Source organism: Lynx rufus, unplaced genomic scaffold, assembly GCF_022079265.1.
Source record: "Lynx rufus isolate CCGP_SWC_20201006 ecotype Redwood Valley unplaced genomic scaffold, mLynRuf1.p SCAF_10, whole genome shotgun sequence".
Taxonomy (NCBI): Eukaryota; Metazoa; Chordata; class Mammalia; order Carnivora; family Felidae; genus Lynx; species Lynx rufus.
In genome coordinates, this window is record NW_025814824.1 from 11,412,260 (window position 1) to 11,435,000 (window position 22,741).

At 46.0% G+C, this 22,741-nt stretch overlaps 1 protein-coding gene and 1 pseudogene across 5 annotated transcripts in view; both read left to right on the forward strand.

Annotated features, from left to right (window-relative positions):
• PIP5K1B (phosphatidylinositol-4-phosphate 5-kinase type 1 beta) overlaps window positions 1-22,741 on the forward strand; it is a 311,268-nt gene that overhangs the window by 177,103 nt on the left and 111,424 nt on the right. For all 5 annotated transcript variants that reach the window (XM_047101751.1, XM_047101745.1, XM_047101723.1 and 2 more), the window contains exons 4-6: window positions 5,449-5,566; window positions 14,250-14,402; window positions 19,895-20,194. In XM_047101751.1, the coding sequence (XP_046957707.1) occupies window positions 5,449-5,566; window positions 14,250-14,402; window positions 19,895-20,194 (571 nt within the window). The remainder of the gene's footprint in view (window positions 1-5,448; window positions 5,567-14,249; window positions 14,403-19,894; window positions 20,195-22,741) is intronic.
• Window positions 16,989-18,625, forward strand: LOC124528268 (40S ribosomal protein S2-like; annotated as a pseudogene).

The following is a 22,741-nucleotide window of genomic DNA, read 5'->3' on the forward strand; positions in this document are numbered from 1 at the left end:
GTGGAAAATAGGGCTTGAAAGCTGGCAGTAAAAGTTTATATATCTTTCCATATTCAAGAGTAATCATCTACCCAAAGAATTTATAAAAGTCTCTTACATTTTAATCTCCTCCCTCATAAAATGGAGTTCAGTTTGGCGAACACAGATTGCTCTCTGTATGCACTCTTGGGGGTGGATGGGAATAGCCAAGGGACACCCTCATTGGGCAGAGAATTACCCAGAACTGCTGTGAAGGTGCGACATTTTTCTACGTGGCAGGCAAACATGGAGGTCAACAGTTCGTGTGAGCGTTGCCAGATTTCAGTGCTAGATGTTAAGGTTTTGACAGATGAGGCAACTGCCTGTATGTCAAATAATACTGACGTAAACTCATCCAAGAACCCATCTCTCTCTTACCATGGGTCAGCACACTCCAGCCCGTGGGACAGACCTGGCTCCCTGCCCCTTTTTGTTAATAAAGTTGCCTTGGAACACAGCCACATCCACTCATTTACATATTGTCTGTTTTCCCACCACAGCACTAGAGCTGAGTGGTTGCAACAGAGATTCTTTTTTTTTTTTTTAATTTTTTTTTTAACATTTATTCATTTTTGAGACAGAGAGAGACAGAGCATGAACAGGGGAGGGTCAGAGAGAGAGGGAGACACAGAATCTGAAACAGGCTCCAGGCTCAGAGCTGTCAGCACAGAGCCCGACGTGGGGCTCGAACTCATGGACCCCGAGATCATGACCTGAGCCGAAGTCGGACGCCCAACCGACTGAGCCACCCAGGCGCCCCACAACAGAGATTCTTAAAGGATTGCCAGCCCCTCATCGGTACAGACATTCTTTAGCCCGTCTTCTGTGTGGGTGGATAACACACAAATCATCAAAGAGGATGCGTGGCTGTTTCTGGACAAGCCAACCAGGATGATGTCCTTCCAAGTCAAAACTCTTCAAATATCCGTTTAATGTTTATGGGGAAGGGACGGGGAGACACCGACTTCCTACTCATAAAAGGCACATACCTCTTCCTTTAGTTCCAGATAAAAGGTTTATTGTGTGTAGTGATTGTTATATAACATTGTAACTTACTTGAAATTGCCTTCAAACACGATTTCCCAGGATGGTACCGACTCCTTGGGAAGTTCAGCATATAGACAGTGATATCCCGTGTTCCAAGTACATGACAGCCCAGGATGCAGTATTTGGTTGTGGAATTTAAGCTGCTTCCATCTGCTGATTTTTAAAGATTGGCTGTTGGCTGGCTGGCCTTAAAAGGTGGTGTGGCCTTCTGGGTGTCTCAGTCGGCTAAACGTCCGACTTCGGCTCAGGTCATGATCTCACGGTTCGCGAATTCAAGCCCCGCGTCGGGCTCTGGGCTGACAGCTCGGAGCCTGGAGCCTGCTTCGGAGTCTGTCTCTCCCTCTCTGTCTATACCTCCCATACTTGGGCTCTGTCTCTGTCTCTCTCTCAAAAAATAAATAAAACACTTTAAAAACGTTTATTAAAAAACATTACTTCTGAATGTGTCTGTGATGATTTCTCCGCAGGAAATTTGCATTCAAATCAGTAGACTGACCCAAGATCACTTCATCAGTTTCCTGTGGGCCCACATGGAACCGAAAGGTAGAGGAAGGGCAAATTCGCTCCCTGCCGGAGCTGGACAGGCACCTTGCCCTGCCTGCAGACGTTAGCACTTCTGCTTGGGCCTTCTGGCTCGGGCCAGGACTTCCATCGGCTCACCTGGTTCTCAGACCTTCAAGGTTGAGCTGGAACTGCTCTACCAGCTTTCCTGGGCCTCCGGCTTACAGGTGGCAGATGGTGGGACTTCTCCCCCTCCATAATCACGTGAATGAGTCTGTCCCCCAGGAGCTGCTGGCCCGCTCCTTTTGCCAACAGCCTCCAAACCCCCTACTGTCAGTTACAGCTTGAAATCAGCAAATCCACCCGCTACAAAACGCTGCCTTGGAAACAGCAGAGCTCTAGCTCTCGGCTCCCAAACTGGAGCCCCCCTTATGTGCCCTGCCGATGCCAAGTTAGTTTCACCTTATTGCTTGGCACCAACCCTCTCCTCCCAGTGCCACCCCAAATAGCGTGTGGTTATCAGGCTGTGGAACCACGTACAGGAAGCTAAGGTGTTCCCAGCGCATCCAGCTGAGAATGTTCTTGTGGCCCATCAAGCTTCTGTAAGTACAATTCTGCCCCCCGTGACCCCACAGTGTGAGGTCCTCCTGGAGAAGAAGAGCTGGTGTTTTGGGGCAGGGGCTACTCGGAAGCCTGCAACTGAATCGTGAAAAGGAGGACTTACCCTAGGAACGTCAAGTTTAAGTTAAAGCGTACCTATCTGCCTATGACTTTCCCACGGCTCTGGTGTGAATCTAATGTCCTCATCTTGTTTGTTCCTGACCAGCTTAGGCCATTACTTTCCCTCCCTGGACTTTGTCTTTTTTTTTTTTTTTTTACCTGCTAAATGGGAATCGCCAGGTAGTGGCTAGTGCTTCCTTCAGACTTCAACATTGTATAATTCTAAACGTCCATTGCCACTAAGAAATACGTTTTTGTAAATTTGTTTAATGTGTATCTTTGAGAACAGGGAGAGACAGAGCACCAGCAGGGGAGGGGGAGAGAGAGAGGGAGACACAGAGTCCGAAGCAGCTCTGAGCTGTCAGCACGGAGCCTGACACGGTGCTCGAACCCATGAACCGTGAGATCAGGACCTGAGCCAGAGTCGGACGCTTCACCGACTGAGCCACTCAGGCATCCTGAGAAATACATATTTTTAGATTTAATAAGAGCAGTGGTGGGGCGCCTGGGTGGCTCAGTCGGTGGAGCAACCAACTCTTGGTTTCAGCTCAGGTCATGATCTCACAGTTGTGAGATTCTCGCTTAAGATTCTCTCACAGTCTTGGTCCCCCAACTGCATAAGAATAAGCCATTTGAAGAAAAACACCAAGGAGTAGAACATGGGGGTTTTATCTTACTGTGTGAACATTGAAGCTAGTGTCATGCATTCTAATGGAATTAATGACTTTGATTGCATGAGCTATCAAGGACAGAAGAGGGTGGAAGAAATAAGAAACTGGCAACACTCTCAGCCCCCTGAAAGCAGCCCAATTCGGAACCCAAGGATCTGTATTTGCTTTTACTTGTTTGCAAGGGGGCAGAGGCATGTCAGTGGTCACTTTGAGCCTCTTTGATTTTCTCTCTTATTTCTGCCCAGCCAGCATTTTCAAGTTACTCCATGTCCTAGGAGTTCCAGAATTATTCCTCTTGACAATCCCATAGGACCTGGAACCGAGTACATGTCCCCTGAGACGTCTCAAAATACGGACTGAGGAAATGTTCGGATGCGATGTCCGGGCAGCACATGTACATTGTGAATATTCAACTATTCTCGCTTCAGGAAACAGCAGCTGTTCAGATGAGTAGGTGATTTCGGGCCGTTTCACACGCCGAGCTGATGCAGAGGTGACGGCTCTTATCCCGGGCAGTCCCGGTCCCTGCACCACCGCCCTGAAGGGCAAGCCTTGCTGCTGCCTTAGTGCCAGCTTCACCTCTACAGATAAGATGTATTATCTGATGTCAAGCCCTGACAGTACAAGCCAACTACTTCTGTTGGAAGTCACCAGAAGAAGCAGTCATCTGTGACCACGCGAGAGGAAGAACTGGCCGTAGTGGATATATTGAATAGATAATCTCCTCAATAGCTTTCAAGGGTGATTTTTGACGACGATTGGTTTTTTTTTTTAACTAATTAATTTTGAAATTCCAGTGTAATTAGCATACAGTGTTATGCTGATTTCAGGGGTACAATATAGTGATTCAGTAATTCTATGCATTAGTCAGTGCTCATCAGGATAAGTGTACTTTTTAATCCCCATCACCTATTTCACCCCTGCCCCCACCTGCTTCCCCCTCGGGAGACCATCAGTTGTCTATAATGAAGAGTCTGTTTCTTGGTTTGTCTCTTTTCTTTGTTCGTTTGTTTTGTTTCTTAAATTCCACATAATGAGTGAAATCATACGGTATTTGTGATTCTCTGACTTCTTCACTTAGCATACTACTCTCTAGATCCATTCACATTGTTGCAAATGGCAACATTTCATTCTTTTTATGGCTGTTATATTCCATTGTATCTGTCTATATCTCTAGACTGTAGTGATTTTTCTTTTTCTTTTTTTTTTTTTTTTTTACCTTACCTGGTGAGTTTTGAACCTAACCTTCAGGTGAGAATCAACTTTACCATTTTACTATTTGTCTTAAAAACTCACTGTTTTATTCAGAAACTACTTACTGTCAGTGATGTGCTGGGTACCGATACAAAAATCTGTACAAAAATCTGGCTGCCATGGACACAGTTAAACTGTTGGAGGTTCCAAGTGTTTGTTGCATGCCGAAAGCGTTTTTCTTTGCACGGGCTTACTCGTATCCATAAAAATTAGACCATGACAGAGTTGCCTTAGAGCCTCAGTGACCCACTTAGAATGTGGTAAAGAGAGGTCTTGAACCTCTCTACAAAATTGTATTAATCTACTGAATTGTTCTCATTTTTCACAATGGAAACTTTTAAGTACAGGTGGATTAGGTGGCTTGTCGGATGTTGGGTGAGATATATTATAGTTGTAGTCAAAGACTAAAATGAATGATAGACATCAAAATTCAGGCTAGTGGATGCCTCTAAGGAGAAAGAGAGTTTTATGATTAATAAGAAGTATAGAAGGCAGTTCAACTGTACAGATAATATTTTATTTCTTAAGCAGCATTTTAAGATTCATGAGTATTCACTGGTTTATTTCTTTATACCTTTTATGTGTCATAAATATTGCACAAAAATTTTCAAAGATGAACCCAGAAGAGGGGGGAAAAAAGATAATGATGTCTCTGGGAATGCACATCAGGGTTTTAAAATCGCTAAAATATTTAAGGTCTCTTTTCCTATAAATATGGATGTAAGAAATAGTTCAGATTCAGGACTCCCCCATTTCCAGTGTGGTGATTTTGTGAGTGACATTTTTAAAACCATTTCACTTATTCCTAGTTTAAAATCTTTATCCAATGTTTATGGTCAAAAAAAAAAATGCATTTTTCAAATCATTCCATGCACTAAGCCCTGAATCTTCTACCTAAAGCATTACAACTGGTTTCACTGGGGACGATAGAAAATCACAGGAGGAAAGTCACAGGCACAGGGGCATGATGAAGAATTTTCAGGCTGAAGACACACTGGGATTGGCAGGGAATATGGGCTTGGAGTGGCCCCTGCTGACTTAGCATCTGGTTTGACCTGATGGCCATTGCCCTTGGACATGAGCTTAGAGAGACCCTCAATTGGGGTATGTTTTTCTAACAGGGAAACTGGCCCGGGACTAGTAGAACTACAACTTGAAGTCAAAATTGTCTTTGCTAATTCTCTCTCTCTCTCTCTCTCTCTCTCGCTTTTTTTTTTTTTTAATATTTTAACTGCAGTGAAGGGAGCAATCTGACCCCAGCACATCATTACCCAGACTTCAGATTTAAGACCTATGCTCCACTGGCATTCCGATATTTCCGAGAACTTTTTGGTATCAAGCCTGATGATTACTTGGTAAGAACCTGTCGTTTTCCTTCCTTCTTCAGACATGTGTGATCTAAACATTTGTCTCATAGCAACAGCGACAAGTCGTGTGTGTCTCTTATAATGCTCTGGAGCCTTGTAAAAGGTCCAAGTTTTATAATGATGATAAATTTAGCTTCAGGCAATATGATTTGACTCTGCAGCCCTTACTGATAACTACAGAATCTGCCATGGTAATTGATATTTAAATAACTGTGGTGTTGGTTGCTACGTCAGATCATTATTCTAACAGATATAATTAGTTACAAATACTCCTGTGAATTTTGCTGATTGCATTCTACTTGAAAGCCTTCCTGTTTTAATTGCCTTATTTATTCCATTCATCTCAAACCTGCCTTGGCCTGCAACCGTATTCACCTTGGCCTACAATTTGAACAGCATTTTAAAGATGCTGGATAGGCTTGTTCTCAACATCTTTTGATGCAAGCTCTTTTTAAACGTATTTTTATTTGGCGCAAGGGCATATCTTATCCTTAGAATTGTCGTTTCTGTCCATCATCTTTCTGGCACGCAGCAGGTGTAACACAACAGCTTTTTTGTGAGGTAGTCTGATCTGACCTCCTGCTCGAGGAACCCGGAACTTCCTTTTTGTTTCAAGAGAAAAATGGTTTATTTCATAATTTGATCACTGTTAACACCCTGGGGCTCTTCACAATCGGTTTTCAAGAAGCTGTAGGAAGGATGCCGTCAAATATTTATTGTTCGTCCTTTTCTGAATGATCTTAATAAGACTTGAGCCAGATCCTGGAATAAAGCTTTGCACGGGAAGTATAGCAACATTTATCACTGGGAACAGAGACTATCGAAACTGCATTGTATCATTTGGCTGAGATGCACATAATAAAATTCAAAGCTCATTCTCTTCTGCGCCGATGAAAACCTGCACATGACCCTCTTCTTCTTTTTTTTTTTTCAGCTTTTATTGTAACTCCAGTTAACGTGCAGTGTTACATTAGTTTCAGGTGTATAATATGGTGATTCACCACTTGCATACATCACCTGGGGCCAGCACAGCAGGTGCACTCCTTAATCCCCATCACCTGCTTCCCCCACCCCCACCCCCACCCCTCTCCCCTCAGGTATGACTCTCTTCTTTAGTTGAGCCCTAAGAAACTCATATGACTTCTCAGTGAGATGATACTGGCTCCTCAAGGCACATTACCAAGACTTCACAGGGCAGTGGGAACTGAGTAGAAAGTCCCTGGGCAGTCCTGCTCCCCTTAAATGTGTCCATCCAGGTAGCTTTCTGCCTCGCCACGCCCCTTGAGCTGTGATGTCAGGTGTCTCTACCCAGCATTACCAAACCTGCCCTCCCCAGCTACTCCAGTGCACGAACCCATGCGTGTTGGGGGTTTGGGGGGGGGTACTAGAGAAGATTCTTTGGTTTCTGACCATTCTCTCATTACTGAGTGTCACTGTCATTCAGGAAACATGTTGATGGAACTCAGTGGGGTCTTGATGCTGTTTTATTGAAAATGAGATTGTGCTCTCATCTGCCACACGTTAGAAATCAGTTGGGTTCTCCTTCTGAATTTCCTTGAGCTTCTGCTAACCGAGGAGGTGGCATTTGCTTGCATTTCATAGCACAGATCCCGTCATTGTGATGAGATGGCCAACTGCCTCCCCTTCACCTGTAGGTCTGTCTTTGGCCCTCCTGGGGCCACTGAGCTACAGGCTGGGAAGGCAATTTTCGTGCTCATTCTGTCCGGCAAAAGGGCTTTCTTGGGGGAAGGCCTTTTACTGATCAACGGGGCCCACGGCTTACAGAGTTTCCTAGTGCGCCTTTAAGCTGGCAAAGTTACTTTCATCACGGGGTTCGAGTGTGTACAAAGGAGCCCAGGAGACTAAGCTGATGGCTTTGCAGAGCAGAAGTCTTCCTTCATGGAGCTGGCAAAAGGTAGATTAATCGATCATCGGATACTTCGAACGCTTAGGCCACGAAAATACTTTGCCACCGATTATAGGGAAATTTGAAAGTTAGAAGCCATGACCCTCAGGGAACTTAGAATCCAACCGGCAAGATGACTTTATGTGGGCGAACCATCAGTTCTACCAGGCAGCAAATAAAAAGACTAGAGGGAAATAGCAAACAGTCCAGGATTTCAGAGGAGGGAGGGGGTCTCTCTCTCTCGCATGGAGGATTAGGAGGGCGTGAAATGGTTTAGCTCTAGTGACTTAGAAATTGGAAGGGATTTGAGTCGGAGGGAAAGAAGGGAAGTTGACTGCACATTTGATGATGTTGAGCAGTAATGTTTTTGGTGGGATGATGGTATTGGGGGTTCAGTTTCAAAAGAGGAGTCTTTGTCTTTTAGAGATGCATGCCGGAGTCTCTCTGGAGGAAATGAGTTGATGTCTGGGATTCGCTTCGAGAGACTTTGAGGGAAGCAGGCAGAGGAGTGATGGGGGTATAGTGGAAACACGATTGGCCATGAGTTGATAATTGCAGAAGCCGGAAGAGAAGCGTATGGATATTAATTACACAATTCTCTTTGCTTGTATGCAGGTTTGAAATTTTCTGTAATGAGAAGTTGGGGGGAGGGGCAGGGAGAAAAAGATAGGAACAGGCAGGTAAGAATGCTTTTCTTCGATTCCATTTTTCCACCTCCCGTATCAACACAGTCCAGTAAATGGACCCATCTCTGGGACCTACGAGAAACAGAGGGCACTGGCCCTCTAGCTAAACATGGCTACCTGGTCCCCAATGGTTATGGCCATCTACCTGCCCCGCACTGAGACACCCCCCGGGGACACCCCCAGCCCAGAACTAGAAGCTTACCTCCAAACCACTTAATCTGAAAACCCCAGCCAGTGATCTCAAGTGTGCTAGAGGAGGAAGGGGTTTTTCACCTGACATGACAGGCTTTCCAGAATTAGATACAACCATCAGACTTTTTAGTCCAACTGTTCATTATAGGTGAACAGTCTAAAGCTGGGGTCGGTGAAGGAGGCGCCCAAGGTTATCCACGTTGGTAGGCGCAGACCCCAGACCAGACCTGGGATCCCCCAGCCCTCCCCCGGGCTCTTTCCCATTCCCCAGCTGCCTCTCAGCCCACTGAGTCTCAGACCTCTCGTTAAATGTGTTCACAGCGTAAGACTCCCTCGACCATGAAACCGTCAGCTGTGATTATCCATTCTGAAGCACCTCCCCAACGGGGTCAGACACCCTTAACGAAGCATTTTTTTGGAAGAGTTAAGCCCAAATAAAACACAGGAAAATCAAATAAGACCTCCCTTAAAAAAAAAAAAAAGCGTGGGGGGGGGGGGAAGAAAAAGGATACCGTGCACATGCCAAAGTACATCCTGGCGTCTGTCAAACTGGGGCTAGTTGAACCCAAATTTGTGAAGATAGACTGATCTAAAAGGGGAGAGAAGGTAACATGATAGAGTGATCGGTGACTCTCCAGCCAGGCCTAATGCTGATCCCCCTGATATGTGTGCATTTCCACTTAGTGCTGTGGTCTCGTATCTGGATTTTCGCCTGAAGTACTCTGTTTACGTTCTCAGTACCATTAACGTCCGCCATCTGCATACCGATTACAAGTTTCATGTTGGAACACGCATAATTTGGATTGTGAGACCGCACACTGAAGGTGCTCGTGCATTTCCTTCCTTGTTCCAAAATAAACGCCTCTCGAGGGAAGGCCAAGGTCCCCGGAGCATTTTTTTTCCCATCTCTGCTTGGGCAGCAAGCCTTCGATTTGATTTCCTTCTCCCCCAGGTGCCGGAGTGGTCCAAAATCCAGGGTGATTTGTATGATGTCTTTCCAGACTCACCGGCACCTATAAGAGCAGGGTGAATATTTAACACTATCAAGGGAAAGAAATGGCCGGAAAACTTATCTCCACCCCACTGTGCAAGTTTACGTTGTTACTTTGCCTTGGTGGGGCATTGGGGGGTGGGGGGGGGCAGCTGGATTGCACTTTGTAGTCTTTTCCAGCAGGAATAGTCAGGAGGCCCTACAGGAAATAGAAGGGAGACAATGAATGCATCGGAACAGCTTGCACAGAAGAGAGAGCCTGAAAGGAGGTACATAAAACGCAGGGTACACGTGGGGCCTTGTTGATCAAGGCTAATTAAAATGTTCCCGTCTCTCCTCTTTATTTGCTCTTAAATGGCAACGTTTCAGAGCAGGTTGCTTAGCGCGGAGCATGGTAACCAAGTGATAGGGTGAGGTATCACGGGATTATACATGAGGACGGTAATATTCCTGGTTGATATCAAAATGCCAGTTTCTTGCACACCACTGCACTGCTGGTAGTGACCCCCAGCGAGTTATTAAGAAATGCCAAAGCGATTTATTTTTCCCTGCATATCAGTGTATAAATTACCTATTAAAGGAGGATTTGACAAGTAACCAATGAAGTATTTTCCCTATAATGTCACTGCTTCTAGAAGAATTTGAGGCTTTAATTAGAAGCAGATGATTAGGTCTGAATCCAGTTTTCTCTCGACCGCTCTTCCTGAATCACCCCCTAATTTCTCTATTTGCAACCTCTAATTTCTGCATTCTGTGTTGTTGTTCGACTTGCGCAACATTAACTCCTGTCTGTAGGAAGGCTCTGTGCGGGGAATTCAGAGCCCGTAAAACAAAGAATCAGAATTCCCAAAGAGAGTCTGGGGGTCTGCCTTCGCTCTTTAGAAGAGCTTGGGGTCCACACCTTTATTTTCCAATGTCTCAAATCTATGATTATACGAGAGACCCATTCTTCTCCTTGACTCACTGTGTCCCAGCGGATCTTCGGGTAGCCTCCTGGTTGCTGGAGCTCAGCCGAAACCCTTAGTACATCTTGAGGCACCAGTTTTTCCTCGCCTAGAAGGTGTGGACTCACTCGCCTGTGTGTGGTCATGTGATAAGACATAGCCCAGCATTAAATCCTTAGCGACACCTGGGTGGCTCAGCCTGTTAAGCCTCAGACTTCGGCTCACGTCACGATCGCACGGTCCGTGAGTTCGAGCCCCACGTCGGGCTCTGTGCTGACTGCTCGGAGCCTGGAACCTGCTTTGGCTTCTGTGCCTCCCTCTCTCTCCCAAAAATAAACAAACATTAAAAAAAGAAGAAGAAGAAAGAAAGAAATAGGAACAGCAGTAGGTACGTGGTCACTCTTTGCCAGGGTTTTGGAAAGCATCCCCTTTGAAAACCTTCAGCTGCTTTTTTGTAGACGTTAGCGTCTTTGTTTCGGAGATGAGGTTCCTTGGACTCCAGGATGCCAAGGTACTTCCTCCAGGTCGCTGAGGTGGCCGCTGGCAGAGCCGTGATGTGAAAAAAGGTGATTCCAAGTCCCACGCCCTTCACACTCAACCAGCTCTCCAGGTGGAACCTGCACCTACGGCAGGAAAGCACCCTCTGCTTCCGCTGGGCATCCTTCGTGCATTCTTATTTTTCCTCGTCTCTGCATCACTCGTAATGACCGAGGCATTCTAATGCTGCTCAGCAAGAAAGCCTCAGGAAGCAAGCCCGGGGCCGCCTGGGTGGCTCAGTCCGCTACCCATCCGACTCTTGATTGCGGTTCACGTCAACGATCTCACGGTTAAGAGATCGAGCCCCTCGTCAGGGACTCTGTGCCGACAGCACACAACCTGCTTGGGATACGTTCGGTCTCTCTGTCTCTCTCTCTTCCTACCCCCGCCTTGCATGTGCTTTCTCTTTCTCTCTCTCAAAATAAATAAATCCACATGAAAAAGAAAAAGCAAGCCTGGAGGAAAGAAGGAGAAGATAGAAGGCAGCACGCAGTTACTTCTTTCTTTTCTTGGAAAATTGTGTTTCCCTCATCCACGTGCTGCCGAAGCAAGAGAATTTAAAGTCACCAGTTAGAACTGCCTTTTAATTGTTTTTTCTCCCGGTTTCTCCCTCCCCTCTCCTTGTCCCCCACTCCCCCACCTCCTACTCCCTCCTCTCAGCCTTTTCTGTGATGGACACTTAAATATCCAGAAGCCCAGGTAGAAAGCTTTGGGCGATGTTGCCAGCGTTTCCACCCTTAGGGTGCGACTGTTTAAACCCCCGCCTTTGCCCCTCACCAGGACTGGTCTCATCTCACACGCTGGGTCTTGACCTCTATGCTCGGTGTTTCTCTAAGTCAGTAATGGGGATCCTCGGTTCATGAACACTGAGCTCCGTAACCAGACATTGACTTCTCTTCTGGGTTTGTTTTGACGTTTTTGGTGAGATCGACAGCCCTTCACCTTAATTGGTGAAGTTCAGCCCTTTGTCTGGCAAAAACTTGTGTCGTGCCTGCTGTGTGCCAGGCACCGATCCTGCCCTGTGTCACCGCGTAAGGTACGAGTAGCCGGTGCCCTTGTGGAGTTCTGCAGGCTGGTGGGGACTCGGGATCCTGAACAGGCACGTGAGGGATTTTGTGGTCACTTCCACGATGAGAACGAGAGATGCGGTGCCAGGAAGCAGACACACTGTAGACGCACAGGAGCGGGAAGAGGGCTCCAGAGTAAGTGCTCTCCAGTCCCACACGCGTCCCTGCACGCGACGTCCCACAGCCGCTCCCTTGCTGTGCACCCTGCGTGTTCCTTTTGTCCACCTGCGGTGGCTTCTCAGCACAGCGGACGGAGCGGTCGGTCCTCTGCTCCAGACTTTCCACGGCTTTCAGCTCCCTTAGAGCAAAGTTCCAAGTCCTTGCAGTGACCCGTGCCGCCCTGTGCGGTCTGGCCCACCTGCCCTCTGGCCCCTTTCCTTGCAGCCCTCCCTGCTCACTCTGCTCCGGCCACTGGCCCCCTGGCTGTGCCTTGAGGTCCCCAGATCTCAAGACCTTTGCATTTGGAGCTCCCCTCTCCCTGACACGCCCTTCCCCCAGACAGCCGCAGGCCTCTGCTCAAGTCCCCACCCCCTCCCCCCCACAGTGAGGCTTTAGTGACCCAGCCTTCTTGAAGTTTATCGCAGCCCAGTCCTCAGTCACGGCTGGGACTCTGCCCCCTTTCCGTGCCTCATCTTTCTCCACAGCACTGACTGCGTTCTGATGTATAATTGATTTACTTGGTTACCGTCTGTTTTCTCCTCCTGGGCTCTAAGCTTCATGAGTGCTTGAGACGTAACAGATGCTCAGCAGAAGTTTTCTCAGTGTTAAATGAATACATGAATGAGTAATAGTCAGCCCGGTGAAGGTAGAATGGAAGTTTTTTGGGATAAAGGAAAATGCAGAATCCTCGTAGGTGAGTGTCGCTGGCACATCTGAGAATATGGGAAGCACCTCTTCGTGGCTAAAGCTAGATTTTAAGGCGGGAAGTGATGAAAGAGAAGGTTGGAAGGACAGGTGGGGCCATGCATGGCCTTGAAAGCTCTGTTAAGGGATTTGGGTGTTCTCATCTATCCAGACGTCGGAAACCATCGAAAGATGTGAGGGCATGGAAGGGCTTGATCAGATTGGCATCTTAGAAAGATCTCCGGTTTCCTGGTGGAAAATGCAGGAGAGAAATGGAGAGTGGATAGTTGAGGCAAGGTGGAGTCTCCCATAGCAATCAAGACATGATGTAAAACCACTGAATTTACGGTATGAGCGAAGAATGGCATGAAGCGGGCAGATACCATCGCTAGTCTGGGTACGAAAGATGAGGGAATGGGGGGCATCAAGGTTGATGCCCAAGTTTCTGGTTTGGGAACAGAATAAATAATGTTTCCGATCCTTGAATTAGGGGAAAGAAAGAGGTTGAAGGGATGCACATGATGTAGAGTTGCCACGTATAGTTGTTTAGGGTGTGCACTGCCCAAGAATACCTGGCTAAGCTGAAGAAGTAGAGGCTGGAATCCAGCCTTTCTTTTACTTATCAGCCTTGTGTCTGACCCAGAGCTCCATCTCCCAGAAGAAAAGCACCTCTTTCTAGTTACTACAGAGGCATCATAGGGGCTGACCATAGCCCTGAGGTGAATTTGACTTTGAACTTGTTACAAGTGAAGTGCTTATGGTGTAACCAAATAGAAATATCTACTGAAAAAGTTAGGCCTACAGGGGCGCCTGGGTGACTGCGTCGGTTAAGCGCCGACTTCAGCTCAGGTCATGATCTCACGGTTCGTGAGTTCGAGCCCCGCGTCAGGCTCTGCGCTGACAGCTCAGAGCCTGGAGCCTGCTTCGGATTCTGTGTCTCCCTCTCTCGCTGCTCCTTCCCCACTCCTGCTCTGTCTCTGCCTCTCAAAAATAAATAAACATTAAAAATTTTTTTAAAAGTTAGGCGTACAGGTCTGGAGCATTATAGAGATCTGGGCTGGAGCTACAGGTGTTGAAACCATGCATGGATGACATCTTTTGGGAAAGCAAATAGAATAGGTGTTAGTGTTCAAGTGACACATACACAGTATAAGTTGTACCTTCAGTCGTTATTTTATGGGCACTTGGCGAAAACAAAACACCTTAGACAACAGTACCGTTGACGTTAGTTTGTTGGAAAGACCTGATGATTCATGGTTCTGTCATATGACACTGGAGGTGAGAAGGCGTTTCTGTTTGTCCTAGAATCGTTAAGATAAATGCATCAATTAAATTTTTAGAAATCCCAGAGAGCCCTCTTAATGTACATGGAACCTCCTTTGGAAGCTCATGGAAGAGAACTTCCTGTTTCAGAATGGCCAAGATCATAATCCTATGATTTTCCTCCTGGGAAGCATCATATGTGCTAAATGTACTTTTAATCATTTATTTATCTACTCTTGTAGTATTCCATCTGTAGTGAACCTCTAATAGAGCTGTCCAACCCCGGAGCCAGTGGATCCTTGTTTTTTGTGACCAGCGATGATGAATTTATCATCAAAACCGTTCAGCACAAAGAAGCTGAGTTCCTTCAGAAGCTACTGCCAGGCTATTACATGGTAAGTAACCATCCCATCAGTAAAAATCCTACTTGAGATTTCTTTATTTTCCACCACAGTTTCCCTCCCCCGCCCCCCATGCTTTAAAAAAAAAATTATTTAGTTTTCTTTATCTTTGATTCATTTTGTAAGACTTTGTTTACTTGGAGAGAGACAGAGACAGGCGTGAGCGGAGGAGGGGCAGAGAGAGATTGGGAGAGAGAGAATCCCAAGCGGGCTCCGCACTGCCAGCAGAGAGCCCGACACGGGCGGGGCTCCGTCTCACAAAACCATGAGATCATGACCTCAGCCGAAACCAAGAGTTGGACGCTTGATCAGCCAAGCCACCCAGGCGCCTCTTTTCCTATGCCTTTTTACAGTGAGCCTGTGCCACGTTTCTTTCCCTTTGGTGAGCTTTGTGGTGTGTTTGGATGATACCGCGACGGTTATCGGATAGATTTTACAAGGGAAAGGAGCCTTGTTGTAGAGCAGAGTTGACCCACACAGTCCTGGGTTCAGATCCCAGCTCAGCCATCACCTAACTGTGTGACCACGAGTAAGTGACTTAACGTCGGAGCTGTAGTCTCCTTAGTCTGTGAAAGCTGGGAAATGCGTGTCTTCGACAAGTGTCGTGACGGAGGAAGGGTACAGGATGCGGGATAGAGGAAGCAGTGCATCACAAGACTCTTGGCGTCCAGTACGCGGTAGGAATATGAGTGGTTAGCGTTCATCGAGCGCTAAGCTGTGTGTGAAACACAGCTGTAAAAATACTACTTAATTTCAGAATCTGCTGGAGACATTAAATGTTGTAAATCATACACATAAATATAGGGGTCAAAAATCTAAATAAAAATCTTAGTGGAGAGCAGGCACAGATTTTAAAAGGTTTGTTTGCTCCTGGGGCACCTGGGTGGCTCAGTTGGTTCAGTGTCTGACTTCGACTCAGGTCATGATCTCACGGTTTGTGAGTTCAAGCCCCGCGTTGGCCTCTGTCCTGACAGCTCAGAGCCTGGAGCCTGCTTTGGATTCTGTGTCTCCCTCTCTCTCTGCTCCTCCCTCTCTCCCTCCCTGCCTGCCTCTCTCTCTCTCTCTCTCTCTCTCTCTCTCAAAAATAAGTAACATTAAAAAAACCTTTTAAAGGTTTAATCCTAAACAAAACGGAAATTGTTTTAGAGCATATGGTCTATGTACTTTGTATTAGAGAAAACAGAAGATCCAGAAAAGCTAGAAAAATGCAGCCAATTTTAATTCTTTTTCCAGAGATACATGTTACTAACATTTGGTGTATGTCCTTCCTGATGTATTCTATTCATACACACATTTTTAAATAATATAAAACTGGGATCAAACTGACATTGCACTTTACTCACCTGCTAAGTGAGTAAGTCTTAAACTTCTTTAGTTCTAAGCTTAGATAGAACTGCATTGTCCAATATGGTAGTCCTTAGCCAGATGCAGCTTTTAATTTGAAATCAATTAAAGTTAAATGAAGTTGTAACATTTAGCCAAACAAGTGGTTTATCTGAATCTTACGTGTAAGCTAACATAACAAATAATATAATTTACCCAGTTAACAAGAAAAAATGTGAACATCGTGTGATGATCCAAATAAATGTTGGGTAGAAATGAAGGCATTCAGAATTCAGCATCTCTTCCTAATTAAAATTCTTTCAACTGGGAGTGAAGTTTTTTAACATAAATGAATGAACACACATGTACGATGCACTCTTCAGTCTCCCAGAGTTCACCTAACACCTCATGGAGAAGAACAAGGGCCCTTTCGTTGGAAATAAAGATAAAGGTGTCCTCCTATAGAAGTCCTGTCTGGTGTATTTGTGAGAATTTCGAGCAATAACTTTTGAGCACAAAAAGAAATAGAAGAAAAGTATAAACACCGTTCTCTATAAACAATACGGTTAAAAAGGAGCAAAACTTGGGGCGCCTGGGTGACTCAGTCGGTTGAGCGTCCAACTTCGGCTCAGGTCATGATCTCACAGCTCGTGAGTTCAAGCCCCACGTCAGGCTCTGTGCTGACAGCTCGGAGCCTGGAGCCTGCTTTGGATTCTGTGTCTCCCTCTCTCTCTGCCCACCCCCCTTGTGCTCTGTCTCTCTCTGTCTCTCAAAAATAAATAAACATTAAAAAAAAAAAAAGCAAAACTTCAAGAAAATTAGCCAGCAGTTTCTAGAGATAATGAGAGTCCAGATTTGCAGGGTATGTCTACACCCTCCATTGTGTTCCATTATGCAGATCATACAGAGTAGGAGAATAGAAGGAAAAAAATGAGAGCCTGTGTATGACAACAGGAACTTGTAGTGAACATGATGAGAAGAATAAAGATACAAATAAATGAAAGCATACTATAATTCCGATAAGGAAATCAAGTTATAGTAAGAACTATGATGTGTAAACAATAACCCCAAAAGAATTTTTTTAAGTTTGTTTATTTACTTTGAGAGAAAGTGAGCATGAGCAGGGGAGGGGCAGAGAGAGAGAGAGAGAGAGAGAGAGAGAGAGAGAGAGAGAGAGAGAGAACCTCAAGCAGGCTCCACGCTGTCAGCACAGAGCCCAGCTTCGAGCTCGAGCTCCCGAACTATGAGATCATGACCTGAGCCGAGATCAACAGTCCGACGCTTAACTGCCTGAGCCACCCAGGTGCCTCCCCCAAAAGAACTTTTGTAATAAGAACTCTAAAATGCTTGCATCTGTGAAAACAAATATATAAGATCAATATGAAAGAAACTACAAATTGTTATTCAAAGACCTACAAAGTTCGGAAATAATGAGACACGCGTCGTTCCTGAACTCAGTGTTGTAAAGATTTCAGTTCTCCCTCGTCAGTTTAGAAATCCAGTCTAACTGCAATCATGAGGGCTTCTTTGAGAAAACACTGAGTGTCAGCTGACCCCGGTGCTGCCGATGAGCCTGGGGGGTCTGGGGGCCCTGGAACGGGAGACCACGGTGGCTTCTCTGGGGGTCGAGGACAAGGAGTGGATCCCGGTCACCAAGCTGGGCCACCTGGTCAAGGACCTGAAGATCTGGAGAAGATCTGTCTCTTCTCCCTGCCCATCAAGGAATCTGAGATCACGGACTTGTTCCTGGGGGTGTCCCTCAAGGAGGAGCTTTTGAAGAATATGCTGCTACAAAAGCAAACCCGTGCTGGCCAGCAGACCAGGTTCTAGGCATTTGTGGCCATCGGAGAGGACAACGGACACGTCAGTCCGGGTGTTGAGTGCTCCAGGGAGGTAGCCAGTGCCGACCGTGAGGCCGTGATCCCTGCCAAACTTTCCAGGGACCTGTGTGGTGAGGTGACTCGGGGGACAAGATCGTCAAGCCCCACCCTGTCCCGTGCGGGGTGACCGGCCGCTGTGGCTCTGTGCTGATGCGCTTCATCCTCGACCCCAGGGGCACTGGCACTGTCTCCGTCCCTGAGCCCAAGAAGACACGGACGATGACAGTACTGACGCCTGCTACACGCCAGCCAGGGTCCGCCCTGCCCCCCCAGGGAACTTCACCAAGGCCACTTTTGATTCCCAAGACCTACACGTGTCTCTTCCCCACCTCCGGAAAGAGACTGTTCATGAAGTCTCCCTATCAGGAAGTCACTGACCATCTTGGGAAGCCCACACCAGAGTCTCCGTGCAGAAGACCCAGGCTCCACTTGTGTTCGCCACATAGTTTTATACAAGAAAAACAAAGTGAACTAAGTCTGTGTTTAAAAAAAAAAAAAAAATCCCAGTGGGATTTTTCCCTGAACCGATTCATTTGAAAATGAAAGCAAAACAAACAGAAGAAAGTGGAAACAAATATCGTTTTAAGAGCATTTAAAAAAATAAACGGTGGAAGGGGAAGGTTGTAAGAACAGACAACCTTATCATAGTTTTGATAAGAATTAAAATGGTGGACCTGCCGGAACATATACCAGAAAAAATCTATAAACCTGCACTAATGTTAAAGATGTGGAATTAGTATAGTTTTAGACAAATAGATCAATTGAGTCAGATAATTCCTATTTTCAGATCTTTCTCACACACACACACACACACACACACACACACACACACATGAAATAATTCCATATGGAGTAAAAACCAAATGTAAATGACCAAAACTAGTAAAAATTTGGAAGAAACTAGAAGAAATTATAAGCTTGGGGTATAACATCTGTATAACAAATATATAGGAATGTATATAAAAGTTGGGAATTGGCGGGGGGGGGGGGCACCTGCATGACTCATTGGTTGAGGGTCCGACTTTGGCTCAGGTCATGATCTCACAGTTCTTGGGTTCAAGCCCCATGTCGGGCTCTGTGCTGACAGCAGCCTGGAGCCTGGAGCCTTCTTTGTATTCTGTGTCTCCCTCTCTCTCTGCCCCTCCCTTACTCACACTATGTCTCTGTCTCTCAAAAATAAATAAATGTTTTTAAAAAACTTTTTTTTGAAAGTTGGGAATTGGAAGAAGGATCAGGGGTAGTAGGGAAACTTTTCGTGACATAAATGCCCTCCAGCAAACTTCTTAATTTCTCGCCTACTTTTAAAGTTAAGCACTAAAAATAGGCATGTATTTCTTAATAGTAGAAAAGATAACATGACTGGAAGAAAATATTTGCCCTGTAGAGAATAGGAAAATGCTAAATATTCAGAATATACTGAGAAACTCCCAACAATAACCCAAAACTACAGAAAAGCAGGCAAAGGATATTAATGCATCATTCTTTTGGAAATGGCCAAAAATAACATTAAAATGTTACATTTCTCTAATAATCCATGGTATTCCCATTTTTCAGAGAACAAGTGTCCGTTTTTTAATGATCATGCTTACAGAGCCTTTAAAGCTTGATACTTTGTGGCCCTGGTGACAAGTGACAAGAAACAGATGGTCTAACAAAGTGTGGCTGTGTATTGGTCTACCCATTTTTTGGAAGACACTTTTTCAGGAGCTGTTAAAATTTTAAGTGCTCATCTTTTAGACCCCAGCAATGCGTTTTCTCTTTAGCTCCTTTAGAGCAGAGTCACACATGGCTCTAATCCATTCTTTCCCTGTTTTGAGTTGGGTCTCATTTGGGACACTGTTTTCACTTCAGCCACTTTTAACACCATGGGTTTAGAATGATCAAGTTACTGTTCCAGTGAACCACCTTAAGAGCCAGATCAGAAATAGCAATATTTTAGTAATGGCCTTTAAAGTTTATTTATTTTTGAGAGAGAGAAACAGAGTGGGAGCGGGGGAGGGACAGAGAGAGAGGAAGACACTGAATCTGAAGCAGGCTCCAGGCTCTGAGCTGTCAGCACAGCCCGACGCGGTGCTTGAACTCACGAACCGCAAGATCATGATCTGAGCTGAAGTCAGAGGCTTAACCGACTGAGCCACCCAGGCGCCTCTGGTTATGGCCTTTAATAAAGATAACCACAGTCCATTTTTCATTATCATATTGGACGAAAGCACATATTTGATGGAGCATTATTATATGAAAATTGGAGATTTAAAACATTTTTTTTCCTTTTTCTCTTTTTAGAATTTGAACCAGAATCCAAGGACTCTTTTGCCAAAATTTTACGGACTGTACTGCATGCAATCGGGGGGCATTAACATCAGGATCGTGGTAATGAACAACGTCTTACCGCGCTCCATGAGAATGCACTTCACGTATGACCTGAAAGGCTCCACGTACAAGCGAAGAGCTTCCCGAAAAGAGAGGGAGAAATCCAACCCCACCTTCAAGGACTTGGATTTCCTGCAGGACATGCACGAAGGGTTATATTTTGACACAGAAACTTACAACGCGCTCATGAAAACACTTCAGAGAGACTGCCGGGTAAGGAAATACCATTGCCGGGATTGCCCTGGGAAGGGCATCTGTGATAATGTCACCTTGGTAAGGAATGTCCAGAACAGACGTGTGGAATCCCTTTGTTAACAATCCCAGTGCCCATCCGTGCTTCCTTGATGTTGAATGAATTGGTGGACGATAAGGGAATTGTCTAGGAGTGTCTATGAATTTTAGTAAAAAGCAAAGTCAGCTTTCTTTGATAAAATTAAACAAGAATTTTTTTTTTTTTTTTTTTTTTTTTTTTTTGCTTTCCATCCTCCCCTGTGGTTAAACCGGAGGGAAAAGGAATTGGGTGTAATGCAATGATTAGCAAGAAAAGCCATATACAAACCTTGGCACAGGTAACATTCCAACCGGGGAGAGAAGTTCCCTGGATACTTGGTGTGGGTGCAGTACGTTTGCTGAAATTATTTTGGGCCATCATGAATGAGTCCCAACACTTAGAGCAAAGACCATAATGTGGAAACTTTGCCTGCGGGATTGTCTAAAGGAAGGAGGAATTCATAGTCCCTCAGCCTGCCACTCTTAGGAACAAAATAACAAGACCCAAAACCTGGGAGAGATTTTTCCCGATAGGGTGAATTTACAGAAAGTATTTAAAGGTTCCCTTGGAGAAAACGATGGAAGTGGAATTGTGATGGCTTCTGAAGAAGGATGATCGTCTGATGAACACGTTCTCAGAAAGAGCGTTTTGTGCCCCCAGTGAACTTGGGAATACCGTCTAGCTCCAAGCTAAGTTGGGCATAGTGGAGGTGGCCAGGGCTTTCTCTAGGAGTGGATAGGCTTCTGGGACGTATGAGCTGTGTCTTCCAGACTGTGGCTTTCCGGACCTTGTGTGGCTCTGGACAGATGACCCATGTTGGTGCACCGGGGAGGGGGACGAATCCTTGCTGAGAAACACAGTCCTACTATTTACGGGTCGTTTCTTTCTACCTGTTAGGATGTGAATGACGATGCGCAAAGGTATGTCATTGAGTGGGCCGTTTCATTGACAGCGAAGTTACTCCACAGCTCCTATTCTTAATGCCCAGTGCGCCAGACTAGCCTAGGATTTTTTGATGTACGTTTCCTTTCATTTTCTCAGCATCCGTTTGAAGTTTGTAACCATTCTCATTCCCATTTTAACTGGTGAATCATCAGGCTCTTAAAGAGGGCAAGCAACCTGCCCAGCGTTACTTAGCAAGTCAGGGGCGGCGCCCACACCTCCTTGGGTACAAAGTATGCGCTGTTCACAATTGACACGTAATGGCTCGCTGTAAGGAGTTTTTGTTTTTCATGATCTTTTCACAAGTCAAGGGAACTAAAGCAAACCAGCAACAACAACAACAAAAATGTCCGGCTGAGCTATTCAGCTATCTGGGTGGATATGAATGATTCATGTTTTTCTTTAAAAAAGAAAAAACCAATGTGCGCGCGCACGCGCGCACACACACACACACACACACACACACACACACACGTTTGAGTAGAAACCTTTTCCTGTGCTTTCTCTGCCCTCACAGGATGTGGGTGAAAAGTGACTCTCCGTTCCCTAGAGTTTGGTACAAGCCTCTCCAATTTTGGATTTTCTTTCTCTTTGTGTGCCTGTGTGCTTCTTGCCTCTTTAATATGGAAAGCCGTTTTTTTGTGTGTCTTCTAAAACCACAGGTTCCTATGCCAAAAAAAAAAAAAAAAAAAAAAGGCAGGGGAGTGGGGAGTCCAATGTAAAAGAGCCGTTGCACCAGACTTGCTGTTTATTAGTGTTTCCTGAGCCCAGTACTGACAGGACGAAGTCAAACGTGTCTCTTCATCAGGAATGAGACCCTGGAGATTGGCTTCTTTATTTTTTGTTTTTGGAAGATTTGTTGTTTTAAGGAAGGCCAGTGAAGAGGTCCTGAAGCCAGCTTCCTCTCGTCCACCCCCTTGGGTCTTGACCCAGACTCAGACTGTGGAACTTCTTTAAACGATACACAACACTCATCTCCAGAAAGGCTTTGCTCAGGCTGGTGTGGGAGCCTTTAAATGCCTCGCTGTGAGGGAACCTGAGTCCCTTGCATGATCTCCCTTGACCATGACCACGACCTTTGTGATCTGGAGTCAGCCCCTGACTCCCCGAGCAGAGCTGCCTTGGGGAGCTCAGGCGCATTTCCAGAATGGTGGGTCTCGAGGTGTAGCAGTCACAGGCCGCTTGGCAAAACGGACGAAAGCTGTGAACCGTCTCCCCAGGAAAATGCCCATCCGCTCCCCAGTTCCTGCGACCCCTGGAGCCCATCACAACCCACCCGCCTCCCCGAAGGCCGAGTCCCCGTGCCAGAGCCAGGCACGGTCCTCTCCCTCTCTCTGTGTCGTCAGGCCCTCCTCGGAAGGGCCAGCCCTTCCCAGGCAGACACGAGAAGCCTCCTGAGCTCGTGCTGACCTCTCGCTTCCTGCCCATTCCACTTCTGTCGGTTTTTGGCTTACCCCCTCATCCCCAGGATCCCATTTCCCTTGCGTGAGCACCGGCCAGAAGACCCCTGCGTGGTTCGTGGACCCAGCACGGCCTGGGCCTGTTGG